This window comes from Pocillopora verrucosa, chromosome 1 (genome assembly GCF_036669915.1).
Source record: "Pocillopora verrucosa isolate sample1 chromosome 1, ASM3666991v2, whole genome shotgun sequence".
In the NCBI taxonomy this organism is placed as follows: Eukaryota; Metazoa; Cnidaria; class Anthozoa; order Scleractinia; family Pocilloporidae; genus Pocillopora; species Pocillopora verrucosa.
In genome coordinates this window covers 18,817,978-18,835,905 of record NC_089312.1, presented here as the reverse complement: position 1 = coordinate 18,835,905, position 17,928 = coordinate 18,817,978, and the positions used below count along the sequence as shown (strand labels likewise).

Genomic DNA, 17,928 nt, shown 5'->3' with positions numbered 1-17,928 from the left:
GTAAAGTGTTTCAGGGGTAGGAATTCTTGGTCAATTTAAGTATTTATCTGGAACAAAGGTCACACCAAACTCAACTTAATTCATGTGCGAAGGAATTTAGTTCAAACGATATGGGTCACTTACGACGATTCCGACGACTAGCTATTCCATGTCTGCGGTGTTACATCGTACGTCAGGTACTATTTGTCAACCGTGATATTATTTTTCAACGGATATTAGTCGTCAACCGTGAAACTCACGAATGTTTGATACCGTTATATAAACAAGGACAACATAAACGAAGCCATGAACAGCAAGGACAAAGTACACATTCATCGTCCTCTTCCTGATCTTTATCGGCAGGACTTATCAGTAGTTCTTTCTCACTTTTTGGCATCAATATTCCAGTATGTGTCTCAACTGGTTCGTGGGCTCGCCTTTTTTTGATTCCGTATTTTCCTCTCATGTCAGATCGTAGTTTTTCTCTTATTGCTTCCATTTTATGGTGTTTCTTTTTCCTTGCCTTCGCCTCTTTATTCAGTTCTTTTTCAGCTCTTTCTATGTCCTTTTTATTCAAATTCTCCATACTGAGTGTTTTTCCGATATCTCCGCCTAATTCCCCAACTCTGCCAGTAACGCCACTTGTTGCACTCGATACAAGATATTTGGCCGCAAAAGTCGCCATTTGGGAAGGCCTATCGTAAAATCACAGACAAAAATATCAAAACAATACAAAACGAACGATATCCTCGTGGCATGGTTGCCACTTTACATTATCACTATTTTTTTCAGGTTTTGCTAGAATGTGCGTAAAAGGAATTTTGACTTCAGACGAAATAATTACTAAGTGGAAGAAGTTTTTGTTGAAGATGCATGACCCTCCCAATTCGATGAATAAAAATTACTTGCGCCGTTTCGCTTTTCCAAGCTTCGCCATTTCACTTGATTACTGCAATAAACTGATCCATTACAAAACTCTTCATTTGTATGATCCGGTGCACCCCCCTGTCAGAGTTTTTCGTGTTCAGAGCGCCATTGACACAAAAATTGCATGACTAATCTTCTTAAAATTACATGAAATATTTTCTGAGCTTAATTTTATGATAAAATCTGTCAGGGGCTCCTCAGGAATGGGCAAGAGAAAAAACTTTCTTGGGAGAAAGCTAAGGAAATAAGTGGTACCTAATTTTGCGTCGGTACACATGTAGAAAGAAGAAGAAAATGCCCGCATAATAGTGCTGCCTTTCTATAAGAGGGAAAAAAATTACTCGTGTGTCTATAGGAAGCAAGACTCCCCCATGCGCTCTATGAATGCTATTTTTCACTTTACGCCAAAGAAATTCACAGTTTGCCAAATGCAACGTACAAGCAAACAAACTTTGAAAGTTTCTTTATGTAAAAAGTTGTCAAGTGCTGTTTTTCAATGGGCATCTTTGGTCAACCGTTGAAATTAGCCCAGCGGGGAAATAACGTTCCGATGAAGTGACCGTTAGTTTTATAACAGTCAATATTGGACAACAATTTTTGAAAATCTTTAGACGTTGTAAACGCATATTCGCATAACTTAATAGCTGAAAATTGCGAATTATTTTCCGCATGTTGTTATTTCTGACATGATCTACGTGTCGGATATTGTTTGATTTTGCGTAATTTAAACAGCCCACAAGGGAAAAAGGTACGTCAACGCGTGAGTCAACTTTGTAGTCTACTGCATATTAATTTCCTCCGTGTTTCTTGAGGGAATTCTAGTAATCCCTTGGAAAACTATCGACGAAGTCGGAGAGGAATGAAAAGGAGAATGATGTTTGCGGAACTCAGATTTGAAACACGGCGATAATGTCCTGTTCACAGTAGCTTTGGTGATCCGGCATGGAATTTGTATTATTCAATAAACAATAACATTAACTGATAGCTTAAGATTTGTCGACTATTGTCAGTTTAAAAACTGAACCCCGTCGCCTCAAATTAACTAGAAAGTAAAAGCGTTCATCGAAAGTGAATTCCGGATCGAACTTTAATCAGTCTCAACTTAAATTTTCTTGACTTGCTCAGACGATGTACAAAATTAAACTATAACAACACAGTACAAGCATCGAGGTGTTTTCAATTAAAAGCCACTTACCGCTAAACCGAGGATGATCGTGTTCTCCACGTAGCAACAAAATCTAAACGGAAGGACTTCTCCCGCATTTTCAAGGTGGTAAGCTTCACCGACGGGCCACGCTGCTAAGACAACCGTTAAGCGCAAGCTACTGTAATTTATGTTACTAAATATCTCTCACTACGTCACCGAAATTTACGTCCCTCCCGTTGACAAAAAAAACTTTGTATGGAAATTAATTATGCGCATTCACGTGTAACTAAGTACATCGCGACCGTTGTTTGCTAGGAACATATTAAAGATGAATTAGAAAAACATTTGGGTGATTCCAATTTTATCCTATTTGAAAGCAAGGTTTTGGAAAGAATATTATGGATGCGAACTCTTGCTAAAGAAAAATTATGCTATGGAACAATTTGTCGAGCAAAAGAAAATAATGGTTAGTAGAGCTTATTATGGAAGGTCAGTAACTTCAAGGTCATGCTGGGAAATTGTCACTCATCCATTGAATCAAATGTCTAAACAGGGTAACAACGTCACGAAAACGTTTTTGCCCTTTCTGCTTCTCTCCCTTCCCTTTAAATTATTTTAGTGACTGTTACAAAGCAACTTCATCAACACTTGGTAAAAGAGACACCTGTTACTAAATAGCCAGGTGCGAGAGGCTCTAATTAGCGCTGCAACGGGGGTCCGTGTTTGCTCTCCCAGAACCCCTTTACAGTCCTCACCCGCTAGCTTTTTTTATTCGCTGGTTTGAATCTCACGCGCTTCGCCGCTCTTTCCGAACGATGATGATGAAGAGGACCAGGAAAAATAGACTTTGGACAACATTTACTGAATGAGTTGGTGCTACTACATGAAGGAAAATGACATGCGCTCCGCATTTTTTATTCTCGGCGACGTGATGGACTTGGGATGTTTACTCTGCGAGAAGAGTCTTCTTTCACCCCCTCTTTGGAGGAGGTGAAAGAAGACTTAGCAGGCAGGGTGAGGGTGTTTTTACACTGTTAAGTATTCTTACTTCAAGCATAAAACGTGCATGCCGTGCAACTTGTTTAAGGCCGTCGAAAGGCGCTTAGCATAACGGTTTAAGTATTGTGGATATTGTAGGCTTGAATGAAAGTATCAGTATCACATGGCGTTTATTACATCGAATTTCGGTTGGAATTTTAAAATTGACGTTTTGCCACGTGAAACTCCACTCGAAACAGTTATAACGTCTGTTCCCTCAGGCTCTAAACCAGCAGCCGCACCTCCTTTTATCATTATGATCTATATGCAAATTGTGACCTCATTGAATGATTCCAGCTGGTTCTTTCTCGCAGAACTCGTCGACCTTTACACCCTGATGTACAATCTATGTCAGTCCTCTCGACCCATTATCATCCTTCTTCCCCTTTTAGATCATTATTCCCAATTTTCGTTTTCCTATCTTACAAACCATATATTTTGAGGTTTTCTTCACAGTGGAGGTAATTTTTCACGTCGTTAAGAACAGGTTCAACCATCATGGCTCAACTCCGCAGGAGTTTGACTCGATGTTTTTCCCAGTGTTGAAGTTGTGGATTAGAAAGATTCAGAATTATGACAGAATTAGGTTGAAGCTGGCATAAGAAATTTATTCAAGTTCTTTTACAAGAATTTTGAAGTTACTGTTGCAGTTAAAGTTTAAACTGATTGATGCTCTCAATCACATCAAAAAGGGCATCTCCATTGTTGTAAGCGTCGCAGAGCGTTATCCCACTCTCGGCGTTGAATTGAATCACTTTCCATTCCTTAAAGATGCGCACGGCATTGCGGAAAGGTTCCAGTGAACAACTCTCGGCTGGAAAAAAACAAAAAGCAAGATAACTATTTAGTATTGAGCGATGATTACAGAGCTAGTTGCGATCGAGTGAGTAAAAATTCACAATTACACTTTTTAGAATAGGACTTCCCATATAACCCAACGAAAGACCATTACTGAATTTCATTCTCGCGCAGCCAACTTGTTAAGATCAATCTTTACTGGTTGATTTTAATCATCAGCATACATATTCTCCATACCGTTCTTTACACATTTCCTATGGCACTGACAAGGAGAATTAAGATAAAAATCAAGACTGCTTTTCACGTTTACGATCATTTCCTCAATTCTCATGAGCCTAATGTTTGATTCAGAAGTGATACCTAGGTGAGAAGTTAGATGTTAGTCACTCACAGGGGTTAAAGGGTTAATGTCATCTTTACTATTTTTGGCGTGAAGTTGTATGTAACATCTATTACAGGATAGATGGGAGTAAAAGTGAGTGATGCAAGAACTTTTAGAAAAGCGTTGTCTGTTGTGATCTTTCAAACAAAAAAAAAATACTATCAGAAACCACCAATCAAGACCTCCATCGCAATTAAAAAATCTCAGTCATTTAACAAACTAAATGCAAGAATGTTGAACACTTACGAAACATTGCTACTCCCTTATGGACCCGTTCTTTCGCACAGTAATGAAGAGCAGTCAGAAACTCTGTATCTTGAGGGCAAATAATTTAAAATAAAGATTAAAAACAACACATACAGCCACACCAGACCACATAAAAATGCTGCAATCGCCAAACAGCTAAAATGGTTAAACAAAACCATACAGGCAAATACAGTAAACTACGTACATATGTACAAGTCATTGGCACAAGCAAGAATTGGCTGTATTTTGATACAACTTTTTGATCCACGAGGTACTGAGTTGCAAGAAAAATTCTGTAAAATTATTACCTGAGAACCTCTGGTTTCTGAGCCAAAGTAAACCACAAGCTGCTACCCAGTAAGATTCTATCAGGGGAGCAACCACTGACTTTAGAAACTGAAGCTTGCTTAGCAGCTCTTCTGCATTGGTTAACTGAAGTGAAGGAATTGACAAAAAGTGTTATAAACAGATAAGCTACACTACAGAAATTTAGTTGTTTACTGGTAGAAAAAAACCTAGTATGGGATTGCCTGAAAAGTGTAAGGAACAGGTGGGAACTTTTTTATGAACTAAACACGTTCTCAACAACTTTAGAGGCCAATCCGTTTTCATTTCTCTCAGATTGTATAACGTGTACAATATGTTTGGTCATTCTAACGAGATAAGGATTAATAAAGCCAACAAGCGCCTTTCATCACACGAACTCCTTCCGGTACTGTGAGAAAAAATATCCTGTTACACGAATTTAGAAACAAGCGAAAAAAGGCAGACCGTTCTGTAACTTTTGTGGTGGAGGGGTTTATATAAATAACCTAGACTCTAGGCTGACAAACACATTTCTGACCCTCCTGGTATGCGGGGCACTTGTTACATACAGACCTTGTATTTCATTAGAGCAATGCTCACCACTAAGTTCCCTGTTGGTCAGTAATAGCGCACTTAAGGAAGCTCTGGGATTAAATTCCTCGGGCGGGACTCAGATTAAAAACATGCCATGTTTCTTTAACTGTTTGAATCGATATCGCTGAAAGAAAAAAGAATAAAACTTACCTTGTACTCGATCTCCGTGACGTCAAATTCTCCTGTGTACTCATCGTCGTCATCCCATCCCCATTGACTGCCTCGAGAACTAACGGGGTCGCTCTGTTAAGAAATTGAAGAGAGAATGACTCGGTATAATTACTGCTTAGATTGCTCAACACGGTTACCCAACCTGGTTTGTAAATACTTACCTCTGCTATGATCTGTAGGGTCTCACTAGACGTGAATTTGTCCAGTCCCTCTGTCAGAGCAGACTCTAGGTTCTCACATGGCTGAAAATACACACACCTTCAGGTACTTCCGATCACGATTTTGTTGTTACTGTACACAGACTGATGAGTTATTATTATTATTATTATTATTATTATTATTATTATTATTATTAAGTAAATTCACACATTTTAGATACTGCCTTGTGGGTCATGAGTTGTGATTCTAGTTTTGAAGTTGACAGTGATGGAACATTGGTAGTTCAGGTGAGGTTATTGTGAGGGCCTTCAAGAAGAATGTTGGAGAAGAAGTACGAGAAGAAGGAAAAGGAGGGGGACAAGGGGGAGGGGTGAGGGGTGAGGGGTGAGGGGATGATTTGGAATGGTAGGAGGAAGGAGGAGAGAAGTGCGTACAAGATCCATGCACTAATTATATATAAGGAACAAAATACTTCACGCCCTCTCAGTAATCAGTTCTCCTTAAATACATAGTTAAACTTACCGGAACTAAATTGAACTCTCTCTGAAGAACATCGCACAAATTTTTCGCTTTCTCGACTATCTAGAGACACGAAATTGACATAAACAGCGTTAAAAGTAAACAGAAGGAGGACGGATAACACTGCAACTTAACGAGACAGATTAATCACCAGCACACTTTTCCAGACCTGGGGGTCCAAAGTTTCTTCACAAACTCCACCCGACCAAAGCAATAATAAGTTTATCCCTTCTTTTTTTTAAAAGGAGAGCCTGCTTATCTCAATTCAATAGACACTGATGTCAAGAGTTTGAAAGTTTGTTAGTGTCTAAAAGGCTTTGCAACATGAGGGGGTAAAAGTGAATCCCTTCAACCGAGAAGCGACAGCAGAGAAAAGGAGTGCTGTCATTTTGACTGCAAATACCTCGCCTAACCAATCGAATACGTTCAAGATCGTATCGCGTTAAAGGGGAGCACATTTACAAAGATTTAAATGAGAGGTTAGATGATACAAAGCAATGGAGGTCAAAATTCACATACCGACGCCTGAGTAATTATTTTCTGGCCTTCGATGTCGTCTGTATCAAAAGATTCACTATCCTCTGCAGCGGCGAAAATTGCACAAGCTAAATATAAAAGGAATACATTTTCAATATCTGGATAATTACAATGTACGAATGAGAAAACTCCAGTTTTCGAGCAACGAAAGAACCGTGGCTTACCGAGGACAGCGTCCAGGGAAAATAATGAAACAACCTGAAACGAAAAGAAAAGTAACCTGTTAGAGTAGTTTTCAAGTGAATGTTAAAAAGCCAAAACCAAAGCGAATCACCAAGTCGCGCTTGTCTTTAGTTTTGCCTCTGATTGGTTGAGAGGATGGCGCAATTTTACAGGACCAATCAGAGCGCAAAGTAAAGTAAAACCAAAGCAATTCTGGACTACTTTCAACAACTTTCGACATTCAGTGGAAACTTGCTCTAAAGGTTAAGAGATGCTAGGGAAAAAGTTTGAAAAGTCAAACAAAGAGGGTCATGGCTTGTTGTGACTAAATGCATTTATGTCCAGTAAGTTACCTGATTGCTGTAAAATGCCAGATTCAGAATGTGAGGTAAACCACCCTTGGGTTGAACTTGAACCCGTACTGTATCCTTCTGAGGACCTGTCCGCGATTCCGTTACTGTGACGTCATCTTCCAAAAGTCGCAATGCATGACGGACAACGGCTGCAGTCTTTCCCGAAAAGCCAACATCTCTTAAGAATAGAAGATGGTAAATATCGGTATTTTATGGTACTTATGACACGACTGAACGCAACCAGCAAACTTAACCACTCTATGGCTCTTCATCTTATCCAATCAACAAAGAGAAAGAAGGACAAGTAGAAGAGGGGAAGAGGAAAAAAACATTGATATCAGTCTACTTTCACTTGACAATGTTCACAAATCTTTCCAATGTATCCTCTAGGTCAAAAATACGTCTTACTTCAAAGCACCCCATGTAATTACAATGAAACAAATGTCTTTGATATTTACACTCTCTCGTTCTTCAAAGTGACCGAAATGAAAAGTTGTTTACCTTCCTCGTGAGGTTATTTCCCTGTACAGCCTGTCAAAGGACGCACACAGTTCTTGAAATGTAGCACCCTTAAGAGGTAGGACAATTAAATCAACGAACGGAATGGTTCAGTAAACGTTCCAATGTAAAGAGGATTCAATAATTTACAGTTTGCAACAACTTACCTTCCTATGATTGTTCATGAGAAGGAAGGCGACCATGTTGGTACTCATAACTGCACTACAGTTCGCGGAATCTAACGACAAGAAAGTAGACACGGTTTCTGAGTATGAAGGTCCTTGCAAGATATTGAGTCCCACCATACTGAGCCTCAGATACTTTTCCACGGAGCTGTATCAACAACAGTTACTTCTTTGTTGAGATACCCTGTTCTAGTGAACTCCAGCTGGTCTTGAAACATAGTTTATTCAGCATCGTTGTAAGTAAAGAGAAAATAAGGGAGGTCAAAGGCGAATAAATTCTTAGTCACTCGGTGTAAAGGTTTGGACAGTGAACCTGACTGGGCCCTCCCCTACCCCTCCACCCCTCCACCCCTCCTCCATTCCTTTTATGGTATTAGGGAGGAAAAGCATTCACAGGCTACTTCTCAGACACTCCTTTAAATGATCCATGATTCTTTCCTAGTGGGTCAGAGGAAAAATGTAGCCGATATTTCATATAGTGAAAGGTTGTCGAGACATTTCGACTCCACATTTTGTGCCATAAACACCCAAAGATATAAATGTATTACACTCAGTCTATACAGTGAAAACCAGGATCAAAGTTCATAACCTACCATGAATGACGTGATATCCAAGAGCCTTAGTGAGGGTGAAACACTTATCATCACCGATCTCACTTAACGAGACCTCAGAGTAGTTCCGCACCAGAGAAGACTTGGGCGACGAGATATCGGATGCTCTGAGTAACGATTTGGCTGCAAATTCCTGCATTGGCTGAGATTGGTCCATGGCTCGGGAAAATTCCTATTGATGGGGGCATTAGGAACAATCAGACCCACCACAAGCGTGCTTAACAACTGACGATATTTTCCACATAAAAAAAAAACCCACCCAGAGAGATTAATCAAAACTGCTCATGGGAACTAAAGAAGAGATACATAAGAGGTCACTGAAACAGCCTTACCCTTGTTTCCTGAGCAAATAAAGTTGAGATTACAAGTAGTAATTTGTTTTCTCTTTCCTTTCTATTTTCATGATTACAATGGTGACCACTCGGTTTGTCTATCTTTCAAATTTTGGGTCAGACTTTCGAATCTCAAAAATTTCAGTATTTAGGAGTAAGGATGTATGCTCATTCAAGTTCATGAATGCGTAAAAAAAAACTAAAAATTTTAAAAAAAGGTAACAAACCTGGAGAGAAAATGGCTGGCCAAAGTCGAGCCTGACGTTGCCATATCTTGTTCTGATGACGCGCCAGATGCTTTTCATTGTGCTCCAGAATGACTCTGGTCTCTTAACCTCACCCTGAAGACACATGAACACATTCTGTTAAAGATAGCTCTTCATTTTCTAGTAATTATGAACAATACAAAGCAAGCCTTATGCTGTATTTACGTGCTAAAGATCACAACCTCAACAAAACATCAACGCAAAAAGTTAACCCACGGAGTGAAACATTTTTGGGTACAAATACAGTTTCCAGACAATTCCCTGGGAGAATCGTGCCCCTAATCTCTGGAAGATAGAAGAAAAAGTTTTCTCCTCCTTTCCCCAAATGGTACCTTAATTGAGATCGCATTAGAAAGGACTAACGTAACTCAAAAAACATTATACATTTATTTATGAGAGACGGGGCATATCCTTTAAAGATTGAGGGCAAATAGGCCATTTTCAATATATTAGAATTCTAACATGGCTTCGAGGCTAGGGGGAAGCGTTGGAGCCAAGTTTGAATTTTAATATAGAACGAAAATGGCTTATGGTCATAGGATTGAGGAAGGAGAGGGATATGGGGGGGGGGGGTGGGGGGTGGGGGAGAAAAGAAACAGGTTAATTATTTGACATTCAAAGCATACTCACTAGAAGTTCCCTTGTATAACCTGAATCCACAACCTAGATTGAAAATAAGAGAAAGTGCAGTCAACTATTAATCCTTTACACCCTAACATCAGTATGCACATTCTCCATAATGTTCCCTGTGCATTTCCTAAGGCACTGTTAAGGAGAATTTGTTTAACAGTCAAGAGCTTCTTTAGTTGCTGATCATTTCCTTTATTCTCATGACCTTAATGTTTGATTCAGGGGTGATGTTGTGAGGAGATATTTAATACTAGTCACTTTTAGGGGCCAAAAGGTTAAGGCAACACTCTGGATCAAAAAAAAAAAGACTAACCAGAGGATAACCAGACCACTGAAAGATACTTTACATGATACGTGAAGTAATCATTCTCAATGATTTGAAAAAAGTATATATGTGAAATTGTGCCACCTTGTCATAAGAGATGTTCACTGGAACAATGTTCACATCTGGCACTACACCTAATAGAGAAAAAAATCAAGAGAGCTTATACAAGTTCAAAAATAAAGCCAGATGCATATAACCTTGGTCATACATGTATACTTCTGATATAGTGCATAGCTTGTTACAATGATATAAATGGAATTAATTCATTCTTGACAGTTTACAACATCTTAAGTATTAAAAAATGCTTATGTTGCAGTTTGATTCAAAGTAGTAAATTATAACATGGATTTCAACTGGTCAAGGCAAATCAAATTGCCATACCTTCTGTGACTGAATTAACGACCAGAGAGAGAAGACCAGACTTTGGAACCATGGCTTTTCCACTTCTTGATCTACTACCCTCTATAGGCACATGTAATAAAAAAGAGAGATGCATATAACCAGAGAAGAAAAAGATCTTCAACAAATTGTTTATTTTTAAAACAATGTGCCTATTGCTTTATAACATTAAGAATGACATGGGGATGGGAAAATGGTGGAGTAAAAAAGAAGACAGTCAAAAATGGCATAACTGACAAATCTTCCTTTGAGCATTTATGAGCAATTGTTGAAGATCTTATAAGTATTCTGTTTACAAAGGATACAGTTGTGTGGCTCACAAGTATTGGTACACCTCTGCTGAGTTAAAGGTGAATGTCATAACTTAACCCTTTACATCCTCACATCAGTATTCATATTCTCCATACTGTTCTCTGTACATTTACTGAGGTGCTTACAAGGAGAATTTTTCTATGATCAAGAGTTTCTTTAGTTGGTGATCATTTCCTTTATTCTCATGATGTTTGTGTGATTCAGTGATGATATTGTAAGGAGAAATTAGATGCTAGTCACTCTTATGGGTTTAAAGGTTAAACAATCACTAATGATTAATACATTGCATATTTATTAAGAGTGGAGGCGCGGTGGCCTCATGGTTAGTGCGCTCGACTTCGAATCAAGTGGTCCAGGTTTGAGCCCTGGCCAGGGTCATTGTGTTGTGTTCTTAGGCAAGACACTCTACTCTCACAGTGCTTCTCTTCACCCAGGTGTACAAATGAGTACCAGCAAATATGCTGGGGGTATTACCCTGCAATGGACTAGCATCCCATCCAGGGGGGAGTAGCAATACTCCTTGCTGCTTTATGCTAAAGGAAACTGGACTTAAGTGCCGGCCCCATGGGCCACTTGGGCCTGTATAAAGGCTTTACTATTATCTATATTTATTAAGACTAATGGTATTAACACCTGTAAACTTGAGATGAAAGCATAAATTAACATACCTATATAAAATACAAGGTATTGTCCATTCTGAAGGAGCTGTTCCACATACTACAAACATAAAAGGAGTACACATTTGAGCTGAGCTCATGGATTTTTAACTACTGTAATAAAAAAATCTGCAAGCAGAATTCTCACCTCTTGAAGGATACACTTGTACAACTCATCTTTCCCAGAGGAATGATCTAGTTTACGCTTGATAAAGAATCCACCCAAGTGTCTTAAAATCCACCCAAAAAATGGTATGCTCAAGTTATCTGCAAATAAAAGATGCTCATATAATTATTACCACTATTGTGAATATATCAGGTAACAACACTCTATGTTGGAAAAAATGAATACAGAAAATCTTTGGTATACCTCCTGCTGCCACATGAGGAACCTGAAAATATGAGAAAGAGAACACTAAATAAAAATAACTTCCTTAATAAGAATTTTCTAATATTATCTAGAGAGCCTACCTCAGAGTAACAAGTAAGGCATCGTTAAACCCCAACAAGCAAGGGGTGTGGTTATATTAGTGAACATGCAATGAAATTGTCCTGGAAAGGTCTGTTGTTGGTGACAAGGTTTGAGGTTTCACCAACCTGAACAGAAGTCATCCTTGGAGTCAAGTGAGGAGATAATTGATTGTCAGTTAAGTCTGTTTATGAAACACTGACTAGGTAATCATATATGCTGTGATGTCTAAGAGACTTCTGCTCAGCTTGTTGAAACACCAGTTACTGTCACAAAACTGACATCAGAACTTTTGAGGATTTCCCTCACTAGGGAGGTCAGACAACTGTCAATCCTAGGTTCAAACAATTTACCTGAGTATAATGTCACAGTAAAATGACATTGATCTAACTTTCTTGCAGTCTTCAGAGTATACACACACAAAAGGTATAAAATGCCAAAGAGAAATTCTTTTCATTCAAACACCTACCAGTACACCAAGATTCCTTCCATGAAGGTAATCATGAGAATTTTGAAAGAATTACCACTGAATTGCTAACCAAACTATCATGCTTCATCAATAAATATGATTTAATTACAATGTGACATACATACATAAATTCTAAATCTAAATGGCAAACAGACAATTCAAAGTATGAAGTATGCCTACCTTAATATCACATGTAACAAGCACAAAAGTCAGCAGGATATAATCCATGTGGCTTTTATGAAGTGGTAGGAACACAAGAGGTTTGTCATCCTGATAATACAAATGAAGAAAAAAGTTTTAAAATACTATGTACCTTTTCACACAAGATTTTAGCCTAACAAATACAATGTAAGTTCTCCCATTAGTTCAGTCTTCTGTCATAAAGCCACAGTTTGCAATACACTGAACCTTGAATTACAAAGCAGATGAGTGTACAGATGTATATAATAACTTTGATTTTTCTGTTGCTTACCTGAGAAGCTTCTTTCAAGATGTCAATTTGCCTTTTGTGAATCTGTATACTAAATAACATTCTTCTCAACAGTTTGAAAAGAAACCAAGTGGTGAATCTGGAACAAAATCAAGTTTACACACTATCTGACTGTAATCTTTCAGTTTTATAGAAACTAAAGGAGGGATGAGCTGGTCTCCCACTTGCAACCAGCACATGGATGAATGAGTTTTGATTCAACAAATTACAACCCAGAGTTCAACATATTGACAGCTATTTCTCCCACATGTACATGTGAGTCAAAGCCTAAAAGTACTTTTTAAAGCTACATGTAAAAACAGTATTACTTAAGGTTACTGTCAACAAGATAGGGTCCCTTCTAGAAAAATCATCCTATGCATGCTACTTTTAAAGAAACTAGAGAAACTAGTATATAACACTGTAAAGCTTATAAAAGTATAAATTATTATAATTATAAGTAGACTATTGGTAACTTGCATAAAAAACCCCAAGTTTTTGGCCTCCAAAGAAATTCACAGTTTTTGCACCTCATTTAAGTGCATGTCAATGTGGTCATGCCATTGAGCAATGAAATGCAATATTGAACCCCTTGGCAAGTCTGGTGACATAAAAACCCCTTTGAAATTTGCAGGAAAGGTCATTTTGCAAATCCAAGAACAGGCATTAAACAAAATCCAGAAGACATTGGGAAAAGCAGAAGGAAAAGTGGGCAAAGCAAGCTATGGTAAAAAAACTTAACTTTCATTTTTTTGGCTTTTTGACCGCTTGATGAAGACTCTTATTTCTCAACATTTTGCACAATGTGCTAGGAATTATCTTTTGCTGTGCAGTGCAAGATGCACTGTAAACAAAATATACAAATAAAGATCATGAAAGAAAGCCCACAGCAAATGTCAACACTGCTGGAGGCTTTCCAATTATGACACCTTTCACACTTCCACACAGGTTCCCCTTAAATGTTCTTTTAGCTATATCTCAAGTTCTTTTTAAGATTTTCTACTTTTTTTTTTTTTCAGAAAATTAAACTTTACTTCTTTCTCAAACTAAAGAGCAGCAAAATGAAACTTTCAAAATTTTGACCAGATTTTGGTGACAGCAACCTCAAAATGCTATTTCATTACCTCACAAACTTCCGGTAGACAACTGCAGCCATCCCATTCAGGATGTTAACTGCATTTTCTTCAACACTACTGATTCTCTTGTGTCTCTCTTTTTCTGAAGTTTTGATATCCTGACCTGTTGTTAATAAGGGGAACAATGTTACATCTAGCAGCTGTCACTCAATTTTGGTCACTAAGATATTGTGGGTTACAATTTATTATTTTTTGAATCAGAAAAATATAGGTATGTAATGAGTTACTGCTAGTAATAGTTTTAAAAAAAACTAGACACAATTTTAAGTTTTAAGGGCTGGAAAGTTCCTTAAGAGTTACCCACTGCATTTCTTTGCAACAACTCAAAAAAACGTGCTGTAATTGTTTGATTGTTGATTCTTTTTTTGAAGCTTTGCAAACTTGCCCAAGCATACATTCAAAACCTTCTATAAACATTAAAATAATGTGTCTTGGGTTGACAACATTATTCAACCTGACTTGGTCCATAAAACTTCATGCACATGCAATTTTTCATCTATTCTAAAAGAGCCTGATACATGTTTATCAATCACAAAATTTGACCAATTTACGCACCTGATGATGGACGTTCTTGCATAGCAGGAGAAATAATGCGGGTCTTTACTCTAATAAATAAGAATAAAATATTCAAACTTGAACCAGTATGATTGTGTAATAAACTTCTATATCCTCTTGAAATTTTGGCTGAAAAGATGTACAGTAGTGAGAAACCCTTGTGGAATTTTCATTTCCAGATAAGTGACTTTTTTGGGGTTTACAGAAACAAAATTTCAGGCTGTTTGAGAAATAGAATTTCGCTTTGTAGAGTATTTTTCAAGATCAACTGTTCAAACAGCAAAACATAAAATAGGAAAGCAAATTGATATTTTTGACTTTTCTAACCTTCTAAGGGGAACTGCAATATATATGAATATGAAAAAATATGCTGTAAACTAGCACTTGATTGGCACCCACAGTAATTAATTTGATGGGAGGTAAAAATTTTTTGCATTTTAATTTTTTGCACAATTTTTTTTTCCAAGCAGGGACTTATTTTGGCATAACAAGAGCAATATACCAAATTTGTAAATTAAATTTAAAAAAAAAATACAAATTTCCATGCAACATGGTTATGAAATAAATAATCAAGAAGTTGACAGCTTTCATAATCTAACCTGGCTGACTGTAAAACATCCTTCTTCATATCAGGATATTGATGACTGATGTCACAATTCCACACATAAGCTATATGGCAGAAACTTCTTTTCAAGAAATTCTGTCTGAAACATTTAAATAACAAAACTGTTAAATATAGTTATCAACATTATACTTTTGTTTAAAAAGGTTATAAAATTAAAACAGCAAGAGCTACATCTCTGTAAAACAATATGGAGAGATAAACAAACAGTATCTTGACTATAGGCTGCTGATCAATTATCTGAGGTTTTTGTGATTTGCATTCTCAGGATTTAATAGTTATACTTACTTTCTAAAAAGCTCCATGCTAAGAATATTGTGCATACCCCATGAAGGTTTGCCTTCCTCATAGAGTGTCTGCCAAGAAGAAGAATTATATACTATTAACTACAAAACATCCATATTGAGGGGAAAGGGTAAATCTGTTTGTGGATTGATTTAGCCTTTAGAAAACTCATGGATTACAGACTTTATAAGTATTAAGCAGATTTGCAATTTTAAAACATGGAATTAGGATTACAGGTCAGCTGTGATTTTGGATCTGGATTCCAGAATCAGTTTCTTAAAAACTTTGGATTGTGCATATGTTCATCAGCCCTCATGTGGCTTTATCAGTGTACTAGAGCTATGTCTGCCTGGATTTTCATTTTTAGCACTATGGTTGGCATGCGTAAATCTCATACAGTACCAAACATTAAAAACTTTTGCCAAAATCTAGATACTGTAGAGCAAAAGCAAGACAGTCTCACACCTCATTGCTACAAATTTTAGTCCACAGAAAGTTTTGAAAATAACAGAGATATAGATTTGAAAAGAAATAGCCTTAACTTGATAGATTTGGGTCTACAAAATAGAGCATAATTTAGTAGACTTGCCTGTGTTCTACTTGCCTTCCTCACACTGGTTGATAGACAAAATGTTTTAAAGCATACAATCAAGCAGAATGGAATACCTTACTCTCTTGGCAACATCTGTTACAAGCTTCTCCCATAAATGGCCGCTTTCTTTTGTAAATAGAAGGAATCACTGCAGGAGGCACACTGAACTTCATCTCTGTTAGTGGCTTGAAACTGAAATCCTCTCGCTAATCGTGTATTAAATCAAAACAAGAAGTACTGAGTAACCTGACAGTGACTTTAATTGTGAAAGTACCAGTTTATAGAATGCTGTGAAAGAATCAAAAGAAGATAAGACTCCATTTAAAAGACATCCAGATTTGTGTCTTTTACCTCTAGGGGTGGAAAATGGCCCTTCTAAAAACACAAATCTTGTTATCCACACTTCTCCCAACTCAATTTGTCCAACAAGCCAACATCTCCCAGACACTGATCACACAGGAAAAGCTAGCCTTCCTAGGTGAGCTTCCTAACAACTTTCTTCCTGGTATTACATTAACTGAGCCAGACTAATATTTCCTTTCCCCATAGGTGTCACCACATTTTAAGTATTGACAGAAGACTATTCTCGCCAAAATATTGTTGCATTTAATGTGGATGAGATTTTTTTTATATCGTTCAGTTGAACAATATTCCTATCGTCTTTATTCTGAGGATTTTTAATTTTTTCAACAGAGTTTAGTTATTGTTTACTGCTACTGTCTGCACTTCTTAAGCTTATCAAAAATGTTACTTTAACTAATTTAAATTTTGTCATTTTTATTTTGGTTAGGTCAATTTCATTTGTGTTTTAAACAACAAATTAGACCATCTACCGAAGAAATCATCGATTCCTTTGGAGGTAAAATTTTCCTAAATGAATCATAGCTGATCTCTAAGATTTCAGCAGCGGATAGGTCTTAATACTTGGTCTTAGGGCCCGACTTCGTACTCTTTAAGAACCCTTGCAACACCAACAACAACAACAATGAACTCCACTTACTGTACCTTCGATTTTCGCTTCCTTGGCCTGTGCCTTGAGGGTTTTCGGAACGGTGCTTCCAAATTATCACGGAATTCTCTCTGCCTTTCTTCTCTCTGACGTTGTGATTCTTCATTATTTGCTACTCGAGAAGGGCCAGAACTATGGGCCTCCCACTTCTTAAATACTTCTTCCAACTTTGGATCCATTTTTGACGTAGTACAAGTTTCAAGTGGACATTTCGCGAACCAGCACAGCTAGCAGTTGTTGAGTTTGATTGATCACAGTAAAAAGATTATCGTTTCAAAATGGCCAAATTATTCACAATGTTCGAAATACTCTTTGAAAAATAATAATAATAATTTTTGTGTGACACGATTTGGATTAGTTCACACGTGAGAATGCAAGGGCTGTCAATGCTACAAGATCGTTTAGGACTGGAAACAACATCGATTCCAGTCTTTGGAGATCCTCCCGGCCTTTCAACACCTCATCAAAGTATGGTTTAACTCTTAACCTGTACAGGGTCACAAAAAGACTTTATAAGGCACTGATATGAGACTGACTATCACCACTGAGAATAAGAATGATGATGCTGATAATGATTTGAATAATGCGGTGATGATCACGATGCTTACAGATGGTAACAGTGCACATGCTGATGCTGAAGAAAGAAAAATTCCTCTGAGATATTTCACAGTTGCTAAAGCTCAACGCGACTGAACTGTTTTTAACTTGGGTTTTGACTGGTAGGAAACGTCTGCATGCCATAATCTTCGCACACCGAGACTTTGGTCCTTAGGATTATGTATTAAGTGCA

At 37.5% G+C, this 17,928-nt stretch overlaps 2 protein-coding genes across 2 annotated transcripts; both read right to left on the bottom strand.

Annotated features, from left to right (window-relative positions):
* Window positions 1-235: 235 nt before the first annotated feature.
* Window positions 236-664, bottom strand: LOC131788820 (complexin). The gene has a single exon (XM_059105915.1). It carries the CDS (start codon window positions 662-664, stop codon window positions 236-238), a length of 429 nt encoding a protein of 142 aa, XP_058961898.1.
* A 3,024-nt stretch (window positions 665-3,688) lies between these two features.
* LOC131788759 (glycerol-3-phosphate acyltransferase 1, mitochondrial) lies at window positions 3,689-17,512 on the bottom strand. The gene is made up of 27 exons (XM_059105848.2): window positions 17,135-17,512; window positions 16,204-16,335; window positions 15,541-15,608; window positions 15,230-15,334; window positions 14,631-14,680; window positions 14,064-14,178; window positions 12,943-13,039; window positions 12,651-12,740; window positions 11,903-11,924; window positions 11,681-11,799; window positions 11,545-11,593; window positions 10,547-10,627; window positions 10,250-10,299; window positions 9,841-9,873; window positions 9,172-9,285; window positions 8,595-8,784; window positions 7,984-8,054; window positions 7,820-7,887; window positions 7,319-7,496; window positions 6,968-7,001; window positions 6,786-6,871; window positions 6,270-6,329; window positions 5,750-5,830; window positions 5,568-5,660; window positions 4,826-4,949; window positions 4,518-4,586; window positions 3,689-3,905 (listed from the first exon to the last, which is right to left on the bottom strand). The coding sequence occupies exons 1-27, from the start codon at window positions 17,315-17,317 to the stop codon at window positions 3,742-3,744; spliced, it is 2,526 nt and encodes an 841-aa protein (XP_058961831.2). The 5' UTR covers window positions 17,318-17,512; the 3' UTR covers window positions 3,689-3,741.
* Between the last annotated feature and the right edge of the window lie 416 nt (window positions 17,513-17,928).

What these genes read in the sequence shown, in the direction of transcription:
- LOC131788759 (XM_059105848.2), bottom strand. Translation starts at nt 17,317, where the DNA reads ATGGATCCAAAGTTGGAAGAAGTATTTAAGAAGTGGGAGGCCCATAGT. An exon ending in GATGTTTTACAGTCAGCCAG is followed by an intron (nt 14,681 to 15,229) that starts GTTAGATTATGA and finishes CTTATTTATTAG; the next exon opens with AGTAAAGACCCGCATTATTT. An exon ending in TTCCCTGGACGCTGTCCTCG is followed by an intron (nt 6,872 to 6,967) that starts GTAAGCCACGGT and finishes TTTTATATTTAG; the next exon opens with CTTGTGCAATTTTCGCCGCT.
- LOC131788820 (XM_059105915.1), bottom strand. Translation starts at nt 664, where the DNA reads ATGGCGACTTTTGCGGCCAAATATCTTGTATCGAGTGCAACAAGTGGC.